Source organism: Coturnix japonica, chromosome 6, assembly GCF_001577835.2.
Source record: "Coturnix japonica isolate 7356 chromosome 6, Coturnix japonica 2.1, whole genome shotgun sequence".
Classification (NCBI taxonomy): Eukaryota; Metazoa; Chordata; class Aves; order Galliformes; family Phasianidae; genus Coturnix; species Coturnix japonica.
Genome location: NC_029521.1, coordinates 14,033,587 through 14,059,347, shown reverse-complemented (window position 1 = coordinate 14,059,347; position 25,761 = coordinate 14,033,587). Strand labels below are relative to the sequence as shown.

General features: G+C 45.6%; 1 protein-coding gene and 1 long non-coding RNA gene across 4 annotated transcripts in view; one reads left to right on the top strand and one right to left on the bottom strand.

Annotated features, from left to right (window-relative positions):
• The window catches only part of LOC107315820, a 29,359-nt gene extending 20,287 nt beyond the window's left edge, over positions 1 to 9,072 (bottom strand). The window contains exon 1 of one of the 2 annotated variants that reach the window (XM_015866564.2): positions 8,812 to 9,072. In XM_015866564.2, coding sequence (XP_015722050.1) covers positions 8,812 to 8,860 — 49 coding nt within the window. In that variant the 5' untranslated portion in view covers positions 8,861 to 9,072. Of the gene's footprint in view, positions 1 to 8,671; positions 8,777 to 8,811 lie in introns of those variants that run through there. The other variant, XM_015866565.2, reaches the window with a different exon arrangement.
• Positions 1 to 25,127, top strand: part of LOC107315823 — a 34,722-nt gene extending 9,595 nt beyond the window's left edge. Inside the window, exons 2-8 of one of the 2 annotated variants that reach the window (XR_004307721.1) lie at positions 14,089 to 14,285; positions 15,250 to 15,578; positions 18,558 to 18,626; positions 20,630 to 20,833; positions 23,308 to 23,445; positions 23,536 to 24,352; positions 24,463 to 25,127. This is a non-coding gene — a long non-coding RNA (uncharacterized LOC107315823). Of the gene's footprint in view, positions 1 to 14,088; positions 14,286 to 15,249; positions 15,579 to 18,557; positions 18,627 to 20,629; positions 20,834 to 23,307; positions 23,446 to 23,535 lie in introns of both variants that reach the window. The other variant, XR_001556074.2, reaches the window with a different exon arrangement.
• The last annotated feature ends 634 nt before the right edge of the window (positions 25,128 to 25,761 follow it).

Sequence of the window (25,761 nt, the reverse complement as noted above, 5' to 3'; positions counted from 1 at the left end):
AGGTAGAAAACAATGCATGTAGTCAGATTTTTTTTTTATTTTTTTTTTTTTATTTTTTTTTTTAGTCATTTAATTGCAAATAGACCCAGGGAAGCACAAGATAGACATTAATTTCCTCATTAAATGTATTCTGAAGCAGCAGGGAAATAAATAAATAAATAAATAAATAAATAAATAAATAAATAAAAGGGGAGGGGGGAAAAAGGTCAAAACTAAATCTATACAGATTTGAGTGAATTTCAGGTTGCAACAAGTAATTTGCGAACTGTTTGGTTAGCAGTGTTCTGCACACATACAAATGATGAAAAGCAAGTACTGATAGGAAAAGTAAATGAGGCACTGTAGGTCTTTCTCACTCTCTGTATGGTGTTAGCTCTGAAGTCATCTCTAAATGAACTCTTTCCTTCCTTACAAAGAGAAAGGATGTGGGAGTAGCTTTGTTCTTTAGTTTTTGCACGTGAACAAAGAGGACTTATTTTCACGTGATTATCTCAGGCAGTGATGTGGATGAAGTGGAGAACAGTCTCTAGGTGAAAGGCTGATCTGCACAAGGTGAAGATCTGCCCCAGGTTTTCTTACTGCTTTTCCGGATCTCGTATTTGGGAGTGTAGATTTCTGCTTCACTCTGCTGTCTTCTATGAGGTGTAGCATGAATGGTGCAGCACAAAACTTCAGTTTCTCTGATACTTCCTCCTTTATTACTTCATGACCTGGGGCACCTCGGGGGGCTACCATGTACACACAGTTGAGGATGTCTTACTTCCTCCTTCATTTCCTTTCATTCCCCTCTGTTGCTTTCCTTCCTTTTCACCAAGCCCACAGCTGCTTCAGAAACTCATGCCTGGAAGCATGGCAGTCTATAAGCAGGTAGAAGAGGTGGGGACCCCCAGTTGGAGGCAGTGAGGAGAGCTCTGCTGTGCAGCCCTCCTTCATTGCAACCCAGAAAAATGCCAGTTTCCAAAATTACCCATTTTCCAGCCTTCCCTCCTCCAGCTTGTTTTCTGCAGTGTCTGCAGACAAGGGAGAATTTTACTCATTAATGCCAGGCTAGCAATTATGTGAGTCAATTTCTATTTTATTTAAATATTCCTTTTATTTGATCTTACGCATTTCTCAGGTCACAACTGAAACATGCCCTTCACTGCTCATAGGGAGCCACAGATTTAATATTTTAAGTTGGATTTTCAAAAGGGCCGAGAGTGATGAAGAATCACATCTGATGGGATTTATTTGCGACTTTCTATGGGTGTGTAGTGCTTTTAAACCTATGCAAAGGACCTTGTTTACCCAATACAGACTTGCACTTGCCTTCTTTGGCAGCATTCTCGGGCACCTCTCCACTGCAAATAGCTGCATCTGAGACAGAACCAGCCTGCCAGCCACACTGCACCAGCACACTGCTGTGACGGATGACCAGAGAGAGACATCGCCCATAAAAAAACTATGGAAGGCTCATCAGGAGCTGTTGCACTGCACTGGGTAACAGGGCACATCCTTTTTGGATGAGCACAGTGGACCCTGAGCTGAGGACAATGAGTAAGCAAAAGCAGCAGCAGTAAGGGGGACCTTGGTGCCAGGTCCTGGAGGGAGGTGCTGGAGCTGGGCCGTTACTGTTTCACAGTGAAAAGCAACTGCTTGCTCGGCTGCCAGCACTTCTCTGCAGCCAGAGGCAGGGTGCTGTATCTGCTTGAAAAATGAAAGGCTTGCAGTCTCTTTGGATGCCATCATTGCCCTTTGTGGCACAACATTCACCAAGAGTCAAAGAGTAAAGCATTTGCTGTGCTGTATTTTTCTTTTTAAGAAGAAATAATGTAGCTGTCATTCCTGCCAGGAATTACTGTATGCAGTAACAGACCATTCCCAGAGAAGCTGACTGCCCTCCCTTATTAATCATGCCATGCTTTCATTTGGTTGGAGATCCTCTTGCTGTCTTTCAATCTGCCCTTTTTTCCTTGCTTAACCGGTTCACTGTGTCCTACACAAGTATTTCTTTGTCTGATATAAGGAAGCAGCATATTAACATGAGGTCTTGCTGCTTACAGATGTCAGTTGCTATAAGCCATATAATCTATGACTATCGTGAAGCACCATGAGTACCACAAAGTTTGGTGAAGGCAGAAAGAAATCAAAAAGAAATGAAACTCCTGACTCTCGTTGAGAAGGTCCCTTCGATGGCACCAGCTCCAGAGCTGAGAAAATTCTGCAGACAACATGGTACCTGCTTTCCCCATCCTGTGGCCCCTATAATACCAACCAGTTTCACAACAGTTTCTTGTTTATATGGTGTAGACTGCAAACTGTCGGTCCTGGTACTGACAGGTCCTGGTGACCACAGTGGTAGAACATTTCTGAATTATGCTCCCAGGCCTTTATGATGATGATGATGCAAAATGTTATCATCTCACACCACGTGTTCAGAATGGATGCAAAGGGTGGCTGGATTTTGCAAGACATTTAAGCAGCCGATCCTCATTCATTTAGTGATACTTTCCCATGGTCAGTGAGGTCATCTGTATGACAGCAAAGACATCATCCATGATTAAAGCAGCAGCCTGAAACTCAAGTTCTTGCTTCACCTCTCTTAAGGAATAGTCTCCTTTATTAACTGGGTTGTGGAGTCTACCCCATGGGCCTTTCAAGGCGTAGACTGTTTCTGCTACAGAGCCTGAAAGAGGCATACAAAAACGCTGAGCTCTTTCAAACACCTTGCCAACAAACACCAGAAAGCTGCAATTGAAATTCACCTGTGCAACTGAAAAGAAAAAAAAAGAAAAAAAAAAAACAACCAAAAAAAGAGGTAGACCAGATCCTCAGCTGCTATAAATTAACCCATTAGCAGAGGGGGCTTGCTAACATGGTGTCAGGTGCTTTGAGATGAGGGCTTAGATTATAAGTGCTTTGTACAATTGCAAGCAGTAAACAACACAAAGCTGGGAAGATGGCCTGCTGCTGGGTGTTGGTGGAGTGTGCTGCAGGGCTAGAGTTACAGAGCTGTGCAGCGCTTCTGAAAGAAGGTGTGAAGCACTTCAGAGAACAGAAGGGCAGCGTTAAGGCAGGTAAGATGAATTTACTTGTGCTGGAGGCCAGCCAGGTTTGATGCTGACTGCTCCCTGGGAAAACAGCCAAGGCTTCTTTTTGTTTTGTTTCCCTTTCCCTGGGTTAGTTTTTCAAACCCCAGAAGGGGTGTATGTAAGGTACCAGAAGATGCTGCTTTCAGGCTAGGGTGCTGGTGTGGTAATGGAGGAATGGAGCTCTGTGTGTGCTTAGAAATGATGTGGCTTTCTTTAACACTTTTGGCAATGTTGCCAAAGCAGCACCCAGGCTAAACATTGTCTTTGGTGAACTTGTGCTATTTGCTTAGTAGCCCTCTCAAAGGGTTATATGGCTCTGTAATCGTGCCAGAGATAAACAGGATTCCCTGCGTTGTAATATAAGGCAGTAGTTGACAGTGATTGATGAGGTATAACCTTGGGCAAGTTGCTGGGTTTCCTGCAATGGAAGAGCTGGAGGATAAGGCTGCTTCCCACCTAATGAGGAGGTGGTAACTGTGCGCTACCTAATATCTGCAGGTAATTGGTAGGGAGAGAAAGGAACTGGGTGTATCTCAGCTAAATCTCTAGAATGTTGTTTCCCTTTATTTCCAAATAGCTTTCTAGGATACCCTTCTGGCACGTAGCAAAGCCTGGAAGATAAACTTAAATCCTCACATCTGCTGCTGTCCTGAGGCTTTCCTTTCCTTGGAGGTTGAAGTCTGAGTGCATTTTTCCTGTTTTGTAATAACCAGCAGCTGCCAGGGCACAGCCTAGTATATTAATATAGACAATTCTGACCTAAGGAAGGAGGATGAGTGTCTAAGCATGAAAGTGCTTTCAAGCAGTTTCTCTATCCCAAGTTTCATGCAAGAGAAACACTCACACAGTAATAACCCAAAACAAGGGCATTCCCAGCCCTGCCCAAACTGAACTCCTGCAAAATCCCCCACCTTTCTACTAAACAGCCTTTGTTTTAATCCCTGTACTCCAAAGCATTTGAAGCCCAAGTCACGTCTTTTCTTTTGTGGTCAAATATTGCATCACAGTGTTATCTGGTGAATAGAAGGACTGGAGGTGGAAGAGGCATTAGGGTGTTGCCAGTGGCAGCATGCATCTAACTGAGGAGCTGGTGTTGTGCAAATGCAGTACTTGATATGGTGTTGCCCTGTACTGCTCTCCTCCCTTATGTTCTGTGTCCATCTATCTTCTCAAAACGTTCATTCTGATTTGTGGATTGCTTGGCAAGGGGAGAAACTGTTCCATATGTGCACAATGACTGATCTAGCTGGAGCCAAGCTTTCCTTATCTCAACTGGCCATTGTGTTGCAAGTGATAGCAGCATGAGAGCCACCAGAGCCCTCTGTTTGGCCCCAGAAATGCAACAAGGTTCACATGCACAAAGAACCCCTGTGCTCCAAGTGGTGCTAGCAGGGTTATTGAGGTAGCAAACCCAGGCAGAAGCATGAGTTGAGCAGTCCTAAGATGCTCAGGTGCCTGTTCCTACTACATGACCCTTGGCACTCTGTGGATGCATACTGAGAAGGCTGGTATTCCTCATCTGTATTGTGCCACAGGAACAGAGCATCAGGAATAGAGAGTATCACTAGTGGCTAGAGTTATTTGGAGCAGCAAGGATTTTGCAAGTCAAATCACACCACAGTGCCCTGAGCACAGGTCAAAGATGTGCCTGTGAAACCCCATAAATGTTTTTTTGGCACTATGCAGCTTGCATGGTTACCCATTTCTGGCTCCTCCTGTGCTAAAGGTTCAGTCTTATGCTGTGCAGGGAAGGTTCTGTGATGGAGTTGAGTCTCCAAGTACAGTAAGAGGTGATCACCCTATGCGGGCTTGTAAAGAATCACAAGACAGCAGTGACTGGTGAGCTGGAGTCACTCTCATTACCTAGAAGCAAAAGGCTGCCTCTCCCACTCAGCCCTTACATTCCCTCATTTTCCTTCCTTCCTTAACAAAGAAAACTCTCCCTCTAGTTCTGTTGCCTCTGTGTTCCCTAACTGCTGGCTGCGCAGCTCAGGTGGCATTTCCCTTTCTCTGCAGCAAGATTTTTTTTTTTCCTTGCCGATGATGAGGTCTCTGTTTCCCAGCATTTAAGAGAAAAGGGTCACTTCCTTTCTGAAACAATAGGCTTTTTTTTTTTTTGCTGCTGACTCTTCCACCATGTGTTCTAGGGGTTAGGTTGGGTTGTCATCTATTTCTCAGCAGTGGTCCTGGTGCAGGGTGCACAGGGGCTGTCGATTTTGTAGCTGGGCAGTGGTTGTCCTGTACCTTGCAGCCTCATGGCCATAGAGGGCTGTTGCATAGCTGAACCCCCTGTGGTTTCCTATGCAGTTAAGACAATTCTGAGACTGGGAAGTTCTGTGGAAGCTTATGGAGGTCTTCTGGTCTCAGTGTACCAGTTACAGCCCCCAATTATAAGGGCAGCCACTATCAGAAGTGTGTTTTTTGGGGGGTGGCTTTCTTTCTGTGCATGTGTGTGTGGGGGAAAGAGTGTTGGAAATGGGGTGAGAAGGGAGGGATTGTGACAGGAAAACTCATTTGCAGAGGATTGCACTCCTATGCAATATCTGAATGTTTGCATGATAGATCTGTTTCTCAGAATTTGCATTTATATTCATCTAGGGAACTGAAATACATGCATGAGTATATGTATATATACAGCCCATTTGTTTGAAATGTTGAATGCAGAGGAAAAATTGCAACAGGGCTGAGATCTTGGACAGTCTTGGAAAAGAAAGTTTTTTGATTGCTCCAGGGTGGGTCTCAGTCTCACTGTCACTTGTGTGTAAAGTTTCTGTGGATTGTAGTTTGCTAATATAATGTGAACAGAAACGTAATTCCTCTGTGTGGTGGTTTGGTAATCTCATCTGACCTAAAAGGTTATAGATAACCCCAGAGCTGCAGCAGGTAATGACAATTCCATATAGAATAAATGCTGAGAGGAAGATAACAGGGTTCAAGGACTCTGAGGAGGCATTTGGCGCTCTAATATGTATGTTTTAGTAGAGAAGGAGATAATTATAGCTGTTTTCAGGCATTTGAGGTGCAATAGGAGGGAGATGGATTGTTTACTGATGGATATAGTTGAAAAACCATTTCCTCTTTAATTTACCCAAGTAGAGAGGCCACTTGACACTTTTATTGCTTGCTTCTATTCATTCCAAGTGACTAGTGAAGTTTTAGAAACAGAGTAGCAGGTCTGATAAATGAATGACCTTTGGCAGAAAATCCTGGGGGACGGCAGGTCCCCACAGACCACCTGGTTCATCGGGTGCTTGTATGGGCTGGCACCTGACCTTGCTCATAGCACCAGCTAAAGAGCATTTCCCCCTCATCACTGACTTTTGTGTCCTTAGGGATGTGACAGCTACCAGTATTTCCTGTGTCCCTTCATGTAAAAATGCAATGGAGGGAACACAGGCCAAAATCCTTTACAGCAACATTTTGTATGATTATTGTTACCTCTGTATTTCATGAACAGCAATCAAACTGGTTATCTAACATGCAGCATGCTGATGGGGCTGAGCAGAAAATAAAAACACCTTGGCAAAACTGCTTTATCTAGAAGCTCTCCCCTTGCCCATCTGATTTGCAGGCTACCTCATATCATAAGGTATATTCAGCAAGAAATGTGCAGGGAGACAGGAGGCCCTTTGCAGGGATGGAACTTGCCCCCCAGGGATGATAGGTATGCAGTAATTCAGGTTTTATTGCCTATAATAAGCTTGGATAAACAGTTGTTCAATAGCTCTATGGACTGAAGCCATTAAGACCCCAATGCTTCTGCTAAAGTCAAAGGAACGCAAGAAATATGTCAGAAAGGTTGCTGGGGCTATTAACCTGTCCTTTGTGGGCAGTCATTGCTGTCCCCAGACAAAACCTTGGAGAGCTGCTTTGGCACAAACATCGTAACAGCAGACAGGTATAACTGTTCTGAAGAGTATGTTGGAAGTCTTTCATGGTGGCAATGATGGTGGTGAGGACTCCTTATTTTGCTGCTCTCCTTGGGGCCGGACTTGGTAGACTCATTAAGGTTGGGAAACACCACTAAGATCATCTGGCCCAATCATCAGCCCACCCTGACCATGCTCACCAACTGCGTTGCTCAGTGCCACATCTCCACATTTCTTGAACACCTCCAGGGACAGTGACTCCATCACCACTCTGGGCAGCCTGTGCCAGTGCACTGCCACTCTTTCTGAGAAGAAATCTTTCCTAATCTCCATCCTGAAACTCCCCTGAAATGATGATGAGGAAATGTGAAGACTTCTGCAGCTGTATTAGACTGAACTTGCTGATATGAGGTCCCGCCACCTGTTACAACTGCTTTTCAAAAAAGGGAGTCAGATCCAGACTATACCTCTGTTACTGAGCAGCACCTCTAAAAATACTGTTTGGTTTGTATTCTGCCTCTGGAACTGCATTTGGAATGCAACTTTGTAGTCCCTGCTGCAGAGCTTGCAAGGAACTGCAAATTCTTGGCTCTTTCTGCATGGTGCTGGGGCCCAAACCAAGATGCAAATAATACTTGATGCTTCTTTCCAGATGATGTGATAATGAGGTGCCCTCATGTTCATCTAGCTGAACCTCTTTTAATTCCTTTGTGACCTGTGTGGTAAGCCTGTTCTCACTACCAGGACCCCTGCCCATAGGCTTGCACCGTATCACTTTGAGGAAACAAGTTTGTGGCCAAATAATGCACAGCAGAAGAAAAAAAAAAAAAAAAGCAGTTGTTGGACATACTGCAAAAATGCACATTTTTCAGACATTCTCCTCATCTTGTGGTGATGCTGGTGTGCTCCAGCAGCAGCACTGATCAGCTTCCTGCAGAAGCCAGCCCTTCACATCGAGGTGATGCCTGCTGGCCCCAGAGCTCAATGTGCAGGTGGGAGATGAAGATCCCTGGCAGCAGAAGCACTCCAGCACAGCATCTCACACACCTTTAGCATCCCACTATGGTGCAGCGCAGTACGCTTAAACCCTGGAAAAGTGTGTATAGGCACCTCTGTGTCAAGCAAACAGAACCCGTGTGGTGATGCAAGTACAGACAAGAGTCACAGGCTATGCTTCCAGCTGAGGTGCACTCTGAGATGTGAAGAAGGTACCACTGCCTGGGCTCGCAGTCTCAAAGCCTGCTGAAATGCTGTAGGGATATAACGTACCCAACCGTGCATGCTTGAAACAAACAGTCTAAGAGCGTACCATCCTACGGAGTTACAGCTTCTCTGCCTGCCTCACCTCATCTGTACTGAGCAGAAGGGAAAGGGCAAAAACTCTCAGAGCCTCGATAATCCGCGTTGGATGAGATGCACCAAACCCGAAAGCGAGGTGATGCCCACCGCCGGCACAGCGGCAGGCACGCAGACCTGCTCTGCCTCACGTCCTTGCAAAGCCACAACAATACCCGGCGAGATAAAAGCGCATACAGCCTCTACAGATGCTAATCCCCTCTATCACCGCGAGCAGTTTGCCCCCGTGGCCCCGCAGCCCTCTCGAGTCAGGATTCTCCCGTCTCTCCTGCTCCTTCCTGAGCCCCTTCGCGCTTACGAGCCGAACCTCTTTCAGAAGGGCGGCGAAGCTGGTCTCGCAGCCCGGGCCGGCGGGGCCGCTCGCTGCCGTCTTACCTGCGTGAGGACAGAGGCAACCGGAGAGCAGCGAGCGCAGCATCGGGCCGGGAACGGGGCGGGCCGGGCCGGGCAGCCCTAAGTACCCTTAGGGAAGGAGGAGCGGGGCCGGGGGTGTGCCGCGGGGCGGCCGGGCTCACCTCTTTTCCAAGGCGCTCCCAGGGGAAAGCTGCGATGCCAGGCGAACATCCCGGCGGCAGAGCGCCTCAGTGCCGTGGGGGCATCACAGCTGGGGGCTTCAGCGCTGCTGCGCGTCCCCCGGGCCGGGTTAGGGCATGGCCGGGCGCGGAGCTGCGCGGGTTGCGGAGCGGAGGGCGGACGGGCGGGCGGCCAACGGCGGCTTATAAAGGGAGCAGCCCTGAGGAATGCATCTCCCTCGGCTGATAAGCCGAGATGACTGGAGGGGTTTGAACTACCTTCGCAACCCCCCAGAGGAGGGAGGGGGAAGAACGGGCGAGCAGAAAAAGAAAAATATTTCAGCACTTGCATAATGTCAATAAACAACCCCCCTCTCAAGTGGCAGGAAAGGAAAGGTTGGAATGCTTTGGGTGGGGATGAGAAAGCAGAGTGGGTCTTTTCCTTTCTTTTCATTTTTCCTTTCTTTTATTTTTTCCTTCCTTTCTTTTCTTTTCTTTCTTTTTAAATCTTTTTTTTCCCCCCCATTTCTTTTCCGTTTTTAATTTTTATTTTCATTTTTTCCTTTTTAATTTTTTTTTTCCTCTTCCTTCTCCCTCTTTTTCTCTTTTCTTCCTTTTCCTTCTCCCCCATTTAAATCCCAGGTTTTGTGCTCACGGTGAATACCCCTGCCTTGGCTGTAATGGGAACTATGGGAAGCAGGGCTGAGGGGACATAGCAAGGCTGTCCCCAGCTCTGTTTCCCACAGATAGTTTGGTGATGCAAACTGTGCAGCAATGTGCTTTGAGTGCTCAGCCTGAACTCACGGTGCTGTTGCATGCCCTGAGCATGGCTGCATGCACCAGGTGCTTCACCCACACTCAGTGTGTGCTCATAAGTAGTTTTTTCTGGGCTAAATTTGGGCAATGCAATCTCTGCACAGCCAATAGCTCCACGACCTTTACAGGTTCTCTGTCTGCTCTGAGAATGCCCATCCCTGCATTACGCTCCCATCCAGGCTTCTGCTGACTCCAGCACTGTCAGGAGGAGATGTGCTGCTCCACCGGTTAAACCAGCCTGATGCTGTGGATGGGATCAGCGGCCCCAAGGAGCCCACAGAGAGTCAGCGGTGCTACCCAGGACTGGGTCAGCTCCATGCTGGCCCTAGAGCAATCTAGCCCTGCTACAAGCGCCTGCTGCAAGGAAGGCAGCAGGAGGAGAGCTGTCAGGAGAGATCCAATCCAGCTGCCCCCCACTCTGCTCTCCCAGCTGTCCTCCCCTTGTGCTTCTGAAACAAATACCACCGGGCAGATATCAACTGAACTGACTTTTGCTGCAGCAGTTGTTGAAGTTTGCTGATTTGTGCCATCCACAGTTTAAAGGCAGTGAGTTAAATGTCCCTTTCCCCCACCACTTGGCTCTTGTATTTAGTTATTGTTTTATTGCTCCCATGCTCCTGTCATCCAACAAAAAGCATCCTTCCTCCCAAGTGTCTTCTTGGCACACCGGGAACTCAGTGAGCATTCAGTGCCTGCTTCTGGTTCTCTGACAGAGCCAAAGAGGGTTATGCTCAGGGCTGGCAAGAAGGAAAAATGGTAAGATCCCTTTATAGCCTGGATGTTGTGGGGGTTTTGCTCTCTGCACCCTCTGCTGTGGGTGGGTGTGGAATGTTTGGGTGAAAGTGGTGGGAAGACTTCAGCCCCTGTGGCTTTCTGGAGAGACTGTGATGGCATCCCTTCCATCTTGCCATGGGGTGTTCCTAGGTTAGAGGCTGTTTTACAGAAACAAGTGAAGGCCAAGTATTCTTACTGAGGAGACATGGATGAGTTTAAACTCTGACTAAGGATAGCTTTGATAGCTACACTAGCTGGTGATGTGCCTTTTGCTTTATGGTGTTTAGAGCAAGTTTCCCATTCTTTGGCCTCATGTTGCAAATGGTGCCAGGTTTCAAATGATTTTAGGTGTTCAGAACCCACTCGCATGACATGTTTTCCAGGATGAAGAGGTGGTGTCAGTGTGTTGAATTATTACAGCAGTGACAGGGTAACTCCCTGGTGCCTTAGGACATACGCAGTAGCACTCTTAGTAGCCAGAGGGATTTGGAAGGCAAAGCATCACCTTCTTCTCCTCACTGCCCATGTATGACAGACCTTCCCTGGTCCAGTTTGCACAATCCTTTCTGCTTTTCAAAGAGCTCCGTTCCCTTCCACACTGCCTAGGTAATTTTGGAGACCAAAAAATAGACAAGTAAATAAAGAAGCTACCGTGCTGCTAAGCAGTCACAACTCAAAGTGTTGTGGCAGGACTAAATGAAGAGGATAATTATTGTGTGGGACTTTCCCTTTTTTCCTAGGCATGTGGACTACTTCTTCATCTCAGTGAGTCTTCTCCTGCCCAGGCCTTCTCCAGGAGACATCCTTTTAGTCACTTTCGGCTCAGACCAAACCTGAGAGGCACTGAAGATTATATCCAATGTTTTCAGAAATGTCTTGTGATTTGGAAGCTGCAGTTATGTATTTTATTCACCAGATAATTGTCTCTCGTTGGCAGTGAGCAAAAAGTTTGATGTTCTCAGAAAACCAGGTTCCTAAGGAGAGAATTTCAAGCTGTCTGTTTCTAAGCTTGGTTTACCCTTTTGTGTTCAGCAAGTGCTTGGGGCCTACAGAAGTGACTCTGTTACCAAAATATAAGACATAAATGAATCCAGTGACTGTGAGCTTATGAACAGGAATAGAGAAATCCCTGAGTGCACCCTGGCCAAGTGTTGCAGCCCTGGGTAAATCTTGGATGAAAACGGCTGGAAATGAGTGCAGGATTTTAATACTCTATGTGTTCTTACAAGAGGGCGTGTTTGTATGTAGGCAACTGATAATGAATACTGGAAGTGCCCTGTGTTGACACAATATGTGACAGAGTTCACTGTCTGGAGGGCTCTGCAGAGCTTTTGTTGGCTGTTGTGCGTGATTGTTTTTGTCTGTACTTGGAAAGCTTTAGTAGTGTAACTACACATGGTTTTTTTTATTGTTGTCATTTTTCTTTTTAATTTTTTCTTCTGTGTATATTTTTTTAAGCTATGTGTTTTACTTGCTGAAAAAATACAGGCCACTGGCTCTATTTGCATAAAGATGGAAGCAGCTGCTGGAACAGCTGGCTCTGAGATGTGGGGCTGTGCTGCCAGGTGAGGAAGCGTGCTGCCAGCACGGGCACAGGCCTTATGCCAGGGTGTACTCCTTCCTGCTCATCTGTGGTGTGGGATGGGTTCTTAGGATTGCAACCAGGCAGGAAATTCTCTCTTGAGCTGTAAAGGATGTAACGGGAAGAGGGAAAACCTCTTAGTCAGCGTGAGCTTCATTTCTGATTGATGCTTCAGTTTCCTCAGCCATTAGAAAACTCTCCACCCAGAGAAGTCCCTGTGTGTGGAAAGCCTCTGTGCTTCTGGATCCCCCGGGCATACAGCTGCATCCTTTCTCTCTGGTCATCTTTGTGAAACTTGTGACTGGTAGGAAGCATCTCAAGAGCACAGAGCACTTCTCTTCTGCAGAGGTATGGGACGGAATTCACCCCCAGGTTTTCCACTGTAACACTAGTGTCCATTGAGACACTCTGCAGATACTAAGGAGGATGACCTGCCAGGTGTGATCCTTGCTTTGAAAAACTCCCCAGGAGCCAAATTAGGCAGTATCAGGACAGAGCCCTGAGTGTGTGTGTGTGGCTTTGCACGGGAGAGCCCTCCTGGCTGAGACAGGTGTTGTTCTGCTGTTTTGCTTTAGGCGAGTCCCTTGTACAAATAACTTCATCTCCTGCTGCTGCAGCTTGTCTGGCAGAACAGGATTTTTGCAGGTAGTTTCAGGACTCATCTTCTTAAAGGTGTGCAGCCCCCAAATAACAGGATTTCTCATGTGCATGAAGGGCTTCCTCCACCTGGCCTGAGTTGTTTACAGTGAAAAAAAACATTCCAGTAACAGTGTTGCTGCAGTTTTCCCACTGAAGGACACAATGTGATAACTGTCAACCTTTCAGCTCATATGTATCTTAGAGCTCATTGGTGGTGGAAACCTGTTATTTAAAGTTAGTTAAAAGCTGCATCTGGACAGGTTGCTCGATTGTGTGCTGCTTGGGTCTGTGCACCTGTGGTGTGGCACAAAGGGACCCTGTGCAATGCCATCAGCTCCTCAATGAATGCATTGCCTTGCCTTCTGGTGCAACAGAAGTTTAGGATGTAGCTGGCAGCAGGATGCTGGATCTGTTTGGCAAGCTGGGGAGAAGGAGAGACACTGCAGAGGGGCTCCACATCAGCAGAGGAAGGGCAGGGAGGGGGTGACCTGCCCAGGAGCTGCTGGGGTTAGCTGGGACCTGTCCCACCAGGAGACCATCAGGGGCTGCTCTTCGCCTTAGGTTTCAGCTGCCTTTGCCACGCAATGCTTGTTGCAACCTACCCTGCCTCAAACAGCAGCCCCTCACACAGGGGCTGGGTTGAGGGCACCATGAATGATCAAAAATGAAAAGATAGATAAAAAAAGAGGAGGTGTTTGAGGAGGAAACGCATGACACTCGTGTTCCTGCAGGCAGGAGTTTCCTGAGGACCCTGGCTTCCTGTGAAACAGTTCCTTGCTAACTTGGCAATGGCCTGCACATGTATGGCCTGCCCAGGTGAAGGGGTCAGAAGAGAGGAAATTGTTTTTATTTTTTTTACTGCAATGCCCTTATGGAGCAAAAAATAGCTTGCTGGGACAGATCAGCCTTCAGCTCCCTTGTGAGTAACATTTAACCCCTGCCAGCCTGGGCCTTGCTCCAGCCATTTGTTCAGTCTAGATCCATCCACTGCTGCAGCAGAGCTCAGGAGCAAAGCCATGGTGTTGTTGTAAATGTTGCAGTTGCTTTCATTTGGAAGTGTTTCTTCTCATTTAGAACAATCTGTTTCAGTGAAGCTCAAGGGAAGATTTTTAGGTGTGACTTGCTAAACACATCACAAGCATTAAATTAAACCAGCAGTAAAATCCATGTGATCCCGGGCAATCTGCATTGCATTCCCTTGGATACATGTACACACCTCAGTAGAACTAAATATTTTTCTCATGTAGCAGTTTAATTAGAACTGATTAAAGTAAACATGTCCTGAAGGCTTGAATATGACAGAGGTATTGCAGTATAAATGCCATTTTGGTTAAATAATGACTTTTTTTCCCTTGAGCTGGATAACTATCCAAAACAGAGGGGTGAAACTTTGGTTAATAATAAAACTCCCACCAACTTCAATAGAGCTATATTTCACCTTAATTGTATTCATAATTACACTTTCACAGACTGATTACGGAATGGACTGTTTCCCACTTGGAGGGGGTATACATTGTTGTGCACCTCCCAAAGAAAACTGGGAGCCAGGTTCTGTCAATCTGCAGTGTGTGAACCTGGAATGAGGCTGTCAGCGCTACTCAGGGAAGTGATGGAGCTCCCAGCCCATGAGCATGGAGTTTCCCCATGGACTCTTCCACTGAAAAAGGTATGAGAAGATGACTCATTGAGTGCTGATTTCTGCAGACCTGGCTACTGTGGTATTCAGAAGTAACTGCAGAGAGCAGGCCAACCTTAAGTGGGTTTAAATATGCTACACAAGCCCTCATCTCATCTGATCAAGCTGTGCATGTCCCTGTACATTGCAGTTGGACAAGATGACCTTTAAAGCTCCCTTCCTACTCTTGGGATTCTACGATCTCCACTGGAAAAGTTTACAGGGCTTCCTAGATGGAGAAGGGTTGAAAAAAAACTGTCCTTGAGGGGAGGATGGTGTTCAGTAGCCAAGGACCTGTCTGGATAACCCCAGGACATATTTTGCAAATAGTGTCTGCTTCTACAAGCCTGCTATTTAAAAAATCTCTAGCTGAAGCCAAATCAGTGCTCTTTCGTTTGTGTACAGCCCTGATATCCAGTTCTTGGGTGTGTATTTCCTCTGGACATCCCGGAGGATATCTCTGGTTCCACTGTTTGTGAAATCAAGTCAGTAACGTGACTGTGAACCTTACGCCACAGTCTGTGTACATGACTGTGTGCAAGCAGCAGGTGTGTGCTGTTACATGGCCCCACATCTGGCACCTGTTTTATGCTGTGGAAAGAGCACAGGAGCTCAGGTTTGATACCAGTGCTGGAATGCTCTGCCTCCTGAGAACAACAGCACATTGCTCTGCTTTTCATTTCCCCTTTCATGTACTGAGTGACCACTTCTGTCCAGAGCTACAACAAGTTCATTTTTTTCCTTTTTAAGCAAACCCCAATGCAGGGCTCTTCTCCAAAGGGGAAATGCTGGAGCTGTCTTTTCTGTTCAGATCTGAATTAAATGCAGTGAAAGAAATGAAATGAAATCAAGGACTTTCAGGAATCTGGGACTGTGGCTTTTGTGATTTTTATCTTAACAGTGCTACATGTGCTTTTGTCTATAAAACTCTGCTTCTCTTTGTATTCTTGTTTAGAGTTGGATGAACGGAGACAGACAGATATTCCACTGCAGACTTCCCTATTTTACTAATATAAGATTGCTGTTCAGACAGAAATGTCCATGTTGGCTCATGATGAATCCACAGTCTATATGCAGCTCTTGAGAGATATTTCCGTATCCTGAAATAACAGGAGTCTTGTGATGCGTCACTTCATGACCCTGCGGTGCTCCACAACTCGTAGGATGAAGGACTGATGTTACAACATGGTTGTACAACAGAACAGTCACTGTGCAACAATCCTTCATTTAAAGTCAATACAACCGAACTAAGGAGTTAATAAGACTTGCACCCTCCCATGCCAGGTACAAATAATTGGCATATGTATTTTTGTATTTGCATAAGGACAGCTTGCTTTCTTTGGTGCCTCATGAAGAGTTGTTGGCAATGTTCTTAACAGAAGAAAAAAGAAAGGGGGGGAGGGGGGGCAGTTAATACTGACCTCCAGGTGACCCAGCTTTGAATGTCAGTGAGTTGCAGTCCGAGAGCACAATTTTCTTCCTCCAGAGTTAGTTTTATTATAAAGAAAAAGGCAAAGATGCAATACAGTATTGCAAACCACATCAGTCATGTTCCAGCCTGTCAAAATCAGAAGTGAGTGAGGGACAGGCTTGCATTTGACCTGATAGCGGATATTTGTACAGGCTCAGAAGGCAGCAGGAAACAAGGGCATGCTGCAAAGGGCTGCAGAGCAGACCTCGGGTACACTTGGCTTCAGCAGGCATCTGCCTGGAGTCTGATTTTTCGACAAAGGCTCCACATCTAACAGTTTTGGGGATGTTTAAAGTTGTGTTTTCAAAGCACATGAAGAGCCCTCTAGAAAGAGTTGGCTGCTCATTTTAGTATTCCAAAATGCAGGCTGAGGCAGTTTCTGAAGATCTTGCTCTGCTTGTGGCTGCTGAACTGTTGTGAAAGCTGAACCCTTTTTCATATAAACACCAAACTGCCTGGTGTCAAGTCAGGTTTGCGAGATAAGATAAGGGTGCTTTGGTGAGGGATAAATGAAGGAGAGTTTATGGAAACTGAGTTATGGTAAATAGATAGCATCAAGAAGCAGGGAGGGTTATGTAGTGCTTTGCATAGCAAAGGTGGATAGACAGCGTAGGCAGTATTCAGAGCTGTGGGAGATGAGAGGGAGCGTAGAGCTTCCACACCCTGTTCCCTGTGTGAGAGATGTGAGCAAGGGGCCTGGAAGCTCTGGGACAGAGCCAGTGTGGGTTGCAAGATTTGGGACAGGCTGAGAGGAGGGCAGTGCAAGGAACAGTGATGAGATAAGGCTGAGGAAGGACAGGGTGAAGGAGGGGAAAGGAGTAATGTGAGAAAAGGGTAGAGTGCAGGAGGCCAGAAGTGCCCCTTTCCACTGCCTCTCAGTGCACCTGTCATGCAGGCAGTGCTGGGTCCAGCAGCTGAGTCAGCAGGGAGTTGCTCTGCTGAGGGTGTCCCAGTTCCTCACATGGATGCTGCAGGGCCCCAGTGTCAAGCGGAGGACAGTGTGTTGTCAGCAGCCATTTGCCCTGGGCACCAGCAACCTCAGAAATAATAAGTGGTGTTGCCATTTGTAGGTGTTGTGGTCCAAACAATGAAAGCTGGTAGACATACACAAGTTGCAGTGGAAGTTCCTGTGCAGGCAATACAGGTCTGTGGGACTGTGCCTTGTTTGTTAAGAGTGAGCTCTTGTTTTTTAGAAAGGTCTTCAAAGCTATTTACTTTTCCTCTGGGTCGTTCTCACATCTGCAGTAACTTAATTGGTGTCCTTGTGCTGCTTTTGGTAATGGGTGTTTTAAGGGGAGGATTGGTACCTCTTATAGTGATGTTACTTGAGTCATACAGGTGGAGAAGCGTGATGCCATGGCACAGGAAAGCTCAGGGCACGGCACGTGGTTTTGCTGTGACAGTGGGGAAGCAGGTTGAGCTGTGCTGAGCATCTCAGTGCTGCCGGAGGCCAAGGCCCTGTCAGAGCTGGTGTAACATTTCTGGCTCCAGCATTAGCCCAAGCGTCTGCACATTCTTATCAGCAAGACTTACAGGTAGCATTACTTGTTTGTTCACTTGTAATAGAAATATTCCTTAACTCTGAACCTCCCTGGCCTCTCTCTTCATATGCTAACCTCTCTCAGCGGTCAGTATATTCTACAAACTAATATACATCCTAGCCTTAACCTTTATGGCTGTGTAAATTCCAGCCCACAATTAGCTCACAACCTTCAGAATTAAGGAAAAAAGATTATTAGAGGAAATCTGTCGTGATTCAATTGTACAAGTGTGTCTGTAACTCAATTCTTACCCCCCCACGCATGCGAGCAAACAATCAGGTGAACATATGAAGCATGGACTTGACTAAAGCTTTCTATCTGAACAGCTGGAATTTTACTGTGTTTTAAATCAAATTAGGATTTAGTAGCTCAGAAACACCTTGAGAAGGCTCTAGGAGAAAAAGGCTATGTTTAAAGCCATGGGGGAGCAAGACAGGGGGAAGTATGACAGTCAAGGCTAGGTAGCTGTAGTTTGAATCACTTAGCTGTGATTCTCCTGAGTTCTTAAGGGATGCTTTGGTGTACATCCTAAACAGTTTGGACCAACTGCTCAGTTTTAACTCTCACTTTCATGCAAGCCACCATACATTTAGCTGTAAACACTAGAAGGATTATGGTCTGTCCATTTCCTGGCCTTCCTGACCAGTCTTCATTGCTGGCACAGAAAATTCTGAGTGGAAAGAATTGTGGTGAGGAAAGATTTCACAATGTCAGCAGTACCCAAAGGGAGAACAAGGTGGAGCTTGATGAGTAATGAGAAGTTTGGTACCAGCAGGTCTGGATATCTCAGAAAAAAAGTTGTGATTTCATCCTGATATTCGGATGATCTGCTCTACCATGTATGCTGAGGCCACCTCAGTTTCTCCTCACAAAAAGGAGTAACCTCCCCTCCCTTGGAGTGCTGCCACCTGCAAAGCAGAGCATTGCAGAGCTGTTCTCACTTCAGCCAGCCAGCAGACTGACCTGATCTTTGCAGTATTGCTTCCCAGGCAGTGTTCTAGGTGGTTTGAAAAGTTTCTGGCTCTTCAAATAGCCTATAGTTCTTCAAAATCCCCCTCCTTTTCCCCAAACCAGTTGTGCTTTCCCATCACCACCACACACACCAGCAATGCTACTGAATGTACTAATAAGGGTGTAAGTCAATGTAATGTGGGGTCCCCCGATGCCATGGTGTTCTGAGAGGCAGTACAAATTGCTAGCTAGGTAACTGGGTCTTTCCCCCAGCTCTAACAGAAACTTCTGCTTTTCCAGGAGGCACCAACGCTGCCACATCACTCCACAAAAGGCAATGAATTCTTTTTGTACTTCAGCTGCATTTCAGTGAGTTATTTTGATCTTGGGTAATATGATGTGCCAGTGTAAGAGATATGTGTGATTGCAGTGCTGATCTTGTGAGCTGGAGAACATTGCGAGGAGTCTGCATTCATTAGTATTAACCACAGTTGGCAGAGGCGGACTCCTCCTCTGTATACCTGTTGCTAGAGGGCACAAAAATGTGCCTGTTTGGATGGTTGGGTGAGGTGCAGAGAGTACTGGGAAGGTGTGTTTACACGGAGATGGTGCAGGAAGCCATGCGGTGGTCTTGCGTAAAGAATCACATCAAAGCAAGAGGCGATGCCCATCTATTACATCGCCCTTTTCACTTGGAAATTGGCTGATATGGGAGAAAATGGCAGACCTCTTCTGGCCAGGAAAGCACAACTGTGATCACTGGCAGCTGCCTGAGAACTGGGGGTTGAAGGAAGGAGGGATATCCTGGTATATGAAAATGCTAAGTCTTGTTTCACCAGTAGTTTTTCAGAGGGTGTCTTTATGATTATTTCATTTGTTTGTTTGTTTGTTTTTCTGGGGAAATCAGAGCTCTGGTACTGAAGGCAGACAGATGGTTAGGGAGGAGCTGGGTGTTGTATTGGTGTTGTGGTGTCATGGTGTTGTGAGTCTCAATTAACTGTCCCTAACACTTCAGGGACATGTGATAATAACAGAAAATGTAAATAGAGCCTTTGGCTGTCATGAAGAGCTACTGTAAACTAAAACAGAGATAGCTGTGCTTCATTGCCCCAACTCTGTGATTGTTTTTCAAGTGTGAGCAAGTCCTGTACAAGGATTTTTTTCTGTTTCCTTCTTCGAAAAGTAGTGTTTCCAATAAAACGGCATGGTATCAGCATAGCTGGCAACACAAGTAACTCCCCCAGGCATTCAGGTTGGTATTCATCTGCTCCATTCAGAGTGCTGTGGGCATTTTCAGTCATGTTCTCATGGACTTCGGGGTAAGATGAAGTGTTACTTCAGCTTTTTTCCCACAAGTGGTTAGTTTTCCCACCACCACCCTAACAAAACCCTCCAGCACTGAGTACAATGGATTGTTAATCCTAAATTGATGACTTTAGTACAGAAATGTTGGAATAGAAGTAAAGAAAATTCCAACATATCATTAAAAATGTCACCTTCACTGTGGCATTGTAGGGCAGTTGATGTGAATTCTTATGTTTTTGTCCATGGAAGGGAACTGTCATTTTCATTGCAAAAATATTTGTTCATTGGATGGAAATGATTATGAGTGGAACAAAACAAAATGTTTTGATTAAATACAAGGCTGGTCTTGTGTTTTTTTCCAGTAAATGTTAGATATTTTCAGTTCTCTTCCCCCCTCTTGTAGGGATAATATAGCAGACAGTTACAAAACACCTTCTATCTCAGTGGACTCATGATTGCATAGGAATCTTTCCCTTTGGCACTGACATATTACTACCCATGGGGCAAGTACCATTTAACCATGTAGCCCCCCAGGGTGCTTCCACAGAGCAGAGGAGTTTTCAGGAGGCAGACTCCAGTTCTTAATTTGTGCCAAATCCGGGAGCTGACACCGAGGTATCAGAACTGTCTATCCCATAGCCGAGGAATGAAAACTGTCCAAATTCCAGGAATGGTGCTGGGAACAGCTGCAATGAAACCATGTCTCACCAGCTTTGATCTTGGATCTCCTGCACCAAGATTAAAGGGGTAACTGAGCCTGGGGCTGAGGCATAGGCGTCTGGGGAAGAAGCGGGGAGTTTAAGTTTTCGTGGGAGTTACTGAGCATATGATGGTAAGGCAAAGATGACTTTTCTTTATTATCATGATCCATTTATTTCTGAGTGCTTCAAGATCTGTACAGGAACACAACAGGGATGCTGGCAGACATTCTGTGCTCTGTGTGTAGTGATTTTTATGTGGGTTGAGGAGGTGATGCTTTGGCCTGGATCAACTTTGTAAATAAGGATGGAAAAAGATTTGTTTTCGCAGATCCAAACACTTTCCTTGTTCTTTCTGCTTTTCTCCAGGGTCTGATGTGATGAGTTCATGTACCTGTCACTTCCCTGGGATATGAGCAGCTGCCAGAAACCCCTCTGGCTGCCGTCAGTCTGGCTCAAGACACCTTGTCAGAGTGGCTCAAACAGAAGAGAGTGCTGTTTGTATCCATATAGCATTCAAACCCCACTGTTGTCAGAGCAAGGAATCATATTTCACCAGCGCCTGCCTTCTGGGTAAGAAAAGGCAAACATATCATACAGGTACTATGATAAGTCTGCTAGAGATGTCTCTGCAACCTCTTTCTCCTCCCCAAACTGGAATGTGCCTAAGCTCCTTCTGGTCTGGTTCTTTCTTTTTTTTCTGACAGCCCTTGGGAAAGGCACCTAATACCTTTTAGCAAACATTATTTACGGACTCAGAACACTGAGAACGTGTCTTTACAAATAGTCTGTACAATATGTCCTAAGCCCTCCTGTCTGGCACCTAAATATGTTAGTCTACAATTCTCAGATTTCTTTGGCTTTTTGCTGCAAACCAGATTTACTGATTCTAGATTGTTTCTACGTGTGCAAAGCACTGAAGCAAGTGATCTATATGGCTTGCATGGTAGCATCTCCATTGTTTGCAGCTCCTGTTGATTCCTTCTTAGGCATTAGGTCCAATTTTTTGTGCTTAAGAGATATAGGTCAGTGCTAGCCCTGAGTACCCGTATTACATGGCACAGCACTTTAGGATGCTATGGAGGAGTGAGTTCACCTTTAGTGGACCATCTCTTACCTAACAAACATCACACTCTTCTTCTCGATGCATCTATATGTCCTTGTGGGTACTCTGCTGATGTAGCCAGCACAGAGGCTAAAGAGAGGGTTCCGTTCATACAAGAGAGGCAGCTGTGGATAAACTTATCAAAACCACCTAAAAAAACTTCCTTCCAAGGAAAATTGCTATTTTTCTGTTATTCGGGATCAAGACCACAGTATAAATCCCACAGAGAGAAGCTCAGTGGGTTCTGTGTCTTCTCTTTCCTAAAACAAAGCGTGAAAACATTAGCTTTCACATCTGTATAGTGCTTCCTATTTCCTATATGGAATGCTTTGGAGATTATGTAGATCTTGTCGTAACATTGTTAAAGAAAATGGGCAGGAGGTGGTCTGAGGTGGAATTTGGTCTGGATGCGAACATTAATATCTCTGTTATTCGGTGAATGCTATAAAATCCTTATTAATTGTAACTGCCTGAAAACTCAAGGTTTCCATTCAAACCAAAGGGCAATATCTCCATCACTGTAGGGCCTGTAGCTTATCCTGTGTTGTCTGCATGTATAGTATGCACTGTACTGTAGTGCACTATGTAATGTGGGTGTTAAGAAAGAAGGGTGTTGTTGGACTGCTGCTTATCGTGGCTTGTCCTTTGCTCATCCTCTTATATTGAGTCATGCATTCTTGTGCTGTGCAGTCCAACTGGATCAAAGCAGAAGCTTGTATGAACAGCGGACTCTAGAGGTTCAGAAAATCTCCAGGGTGCAATCCTGAGAATGTTGCCAGAAGTTTGGAACCACCATGATTTGGTGGCCATGTGAGTCCCACTCCAAGGCCTCACCTACAGCTACTCCTGTACCACTTCATGCCTTGGTTTGTTTTTAAGGAAGATTCTGTCTTCTAGTCTTGCTTCTGGATGCTGGCAGAGAGGATGGAATGAGATGCCAAAGCATGCAGAGGGGACTCTACTGTAAATAATCCCTTAAAATTCATTTCAAAATGAGAAAGAAATGAAGGGAGGTAAAACAAAATACCCAGAGATGCTGACTTTTCCTCTAGGGTCATCCTCCCTTGATGGTAATTAGTAATCTCCCCCTTTGAGCCCAGCAGACCAGCTACATCACATTCCTCATTTTCTTCACTGCTGGCAAGAAATTTGATTTTTGGCGTGCCTTCTGTAGGATTCAAAATTCCTTTGTGCTCTGGTGAGTGCAAGAGAAGGGAGTTTCACTTCTCTAAAGATATGCTAAAAGTATACAATATAGGTAGGGCTCTGCACCCCACCCAGGTTACAGGGAGCCATTTGTGGCTCTCTGATCCCACAGCTCTGGCACCTGGTGAACTAAGCTGGCTGGAGACTCTGAGTCTGCTTATTTCTCTGCCTGCTGTAGACAGTGTGCTCCTACAGGGTGCAAGTTCCTCCTGAGCAACTGAAAAACTGAGCAGGGAAGAATCGGATGGAATGGGATTTCAATTGAGATAGCAAATTCCCTTTACTCAAGATCCCTTTTTACCATAGTTGTGGCATTAAAGGGGTGATGTGAATAGGAATCTGACCTTCCTTACTACAGTGTTAAACCACGTTCTTGCTAGTGCAGCATTTCCTGGAATTTCTAATGGCAATTAAATGGGTAGAGAACATTTTCCTGATAATGAGGCTTGTAAGCTAACCCACTTCTGAAGAAGTTGCAAAAGAGTAAGACTGATCATCTCATGCAAACCAGCTGTCTTGTACTGGGGCTGAATTACAGTGATCAAAAGCCACAGAAGTAGGAACTGGTTACTTCCTACAGATGGATGATGCTTGGAACACATTCTCATATGCTCTATGTGGTGGTTTTTGCCTGTACATGTGTGCCTCCTTACTGTGCTCATGTGTAGTAAGTTCTTGACCTGCACGTTTGGTACATTTTGCTTACAGATGTTTGTGTTCCTCCTTTGCCTGACAGCAAACATTTCACAAGAGGAGTATTTCACTGGGAATTAGAGGTCATTGTCTCATGTGACAGCTCAAAAATGTAATCATTCCTGATCGGAGCTGGCTCAGACTGAAAGGAGAAGCAGGAGACTGGCGTGTATGAATGTAGGTGAGGACTCTCTCTGAACCCACACTTCTGTGTGTTTCTGTGCAGCAAGGGCAAAGTTGTACCCTGTGATCTCTTATCCTAATCCCTTAGGAGCAGCGAAACCGCTGTGGACCACAGGCCGCAAACAGCCATACAGTGACCCCAGGCTTCACTAGCAGCAAGCTGCAGCACAGCAACTCTTCTTTGCTGTCCCTTGCCTGTAGTGTTTCATTTCTGGTATCTAAAAGCAGCAAAATGGTTTAGGGACCAACTGAGTTGGATGCATTGCCAGGGTTTGGATCCAGCCATAAGCTCTGATCTCCATCTGTGTTCACATCAAATCAGAGCAGCCTGGAGTTTTGGAGCAGAAGGTTATCAGGATGAGGTCTGCTTCTCATACCATTGTGAATGAAGTTGGTGCCTGTCTGGATGCACAGCCACAAATCATTACAGAGGCAAGCAGTTATGGTCAGAGAAACCAGAGAGGAATTTATTACAGTTACCTGAAGGTAAGTCAGGAAATGCATTGCTGGCAGAGCTTACACTTGAATGATTTGGACCAGGTGATGGGCTGGATAAAACCACCATTTCTTAGCAGGTGTCATATGTTCAGTTACAAATGAAAGTGCTGTAACACCCAGGCCTAATTGTAGTGAACACAAACAATCTTTCAAGCAATATATGAATAGAAGGTCTGTATTCAAATAACAGATTAATTGCTGACTGTGATAATTAGATGTATGCAGTGGCTTTTTTGTCCAGTTCTGCAGAAACTTTCTGAGTACATTTCCTAGCCTCCAAGAAAGCTGCTTTCATGCTGTGTTATACTATCAGTCCTTATCGCCAACAACCTTAATCCTGCTCTGGCTTGTCTGGACTGTGTGCTGCAGCAGGAGCTAGAAAACCTGGGATGTTGCTTTACAGAATGGTGGGTAGTGTTTTTAGGTGTCTTTGTATACAAACAAATACAGCTTATTAAAGCTGGCTGCCCAAAGAGGTTTCTACCTCACTTTGCACACCCCACTCTTTTCTCAAGAGTTACAGGGATTTCAGGTTACTTGAAAAGCTACATTGGAAATGGGCCTCAGGAGCTGCTTCACATGCAGTTCAGTTCCTGCTGATGGAGATGGAACAAATTTGGAGGGAGGCTTCTTCATGCCAGCATTGTATTTGGTGGGATGTTTCAGTTCAGCCATCAGCTGCCTGCCATACCATGCAGCCCTGGCTGCCAGCTCGGAGGAGGATCTGACTGCTTACTTACACAGAGGGGCTGGCACACAAACATGTTCCTTCTTTGCTCATCAACACATTTTGCCTCCTATGTTTCGAACCCATAAGCTACAGTATTGAGCCTAAAGGCAAGAATAGCTTTTCAGAGTCTGTGCAGCCATCTAGTGTTACTGTATGTATAGTGCACCGGTTAACATCTGAGCCCTGGCTCATCGTAGAGCTTTCTTCCTGCACGTCTCCCAGCTGAATGTTTAACTTTAAGTTAGAGGAGATTCAGTTAAACTTCCTAATCTACTAATCCTGACGACCTCTGAAACTTTTGACCACCTAAAGGCTGTGCATATGGATGGAAAGAGAGACTTCTGCTTCAGTATCTCTTTTAGACAGATAGCGCGGGTTACTTCTGTCAGGAAGAGCAAATGCAAGATGCCTTGGATGCTGATGCATTTTAGCAGCACTAATTCTCAAGAAAAGAAAAAATATATGTATATGAAGATTATTGAGCAAACATCAGGGAAGCTGCTGTTATCTGCCACTGTGTGGGCTCCACAGGCTTTGAAGACTCTCGTGTTCAGGAGCAGGAAGCCTTGCATGTATACTGTAATTGAGTGAGACAAATATCCTGGCTATATTTCTCACTTTTGTCACCTAGAGAAAACTAGTTTATTTCAAGTCCCAGGTTCTGATTTGCCCCTTCAGCAGTCAGGGCAGTTAGTACAAGGCAGACCTGGAATAAATTCATCAGGAAACCTGTGTAGGCACAGAGCATGATGAAACAACATGCATTCCTGTGTTGCATACCAGAGCGACAAGTAAATTTCAAAGGTGACAGCCCAGAGTTACTGTGACTTCAAGCAACCACTTGGCTGACCTGAGAACAGAACCTTCTTTGTTTACAATCTGCATTTTTTTTTCTAACTCTTATCTACTCTCTTACACTGTAATTTCCCCCAGCCCCCTCTGTGCCTCTAGGTTCAGCTTTCTCTGCACCTTGCATTATGCTGTACAAATGTCCAGGTGTTACGAGGGACTTTCATCTTCCAAAACAAAGGGTAACAGACCAGCAACTATCTGCACTGCAGTAACAAGTCACTGCCTAGTGCGAAA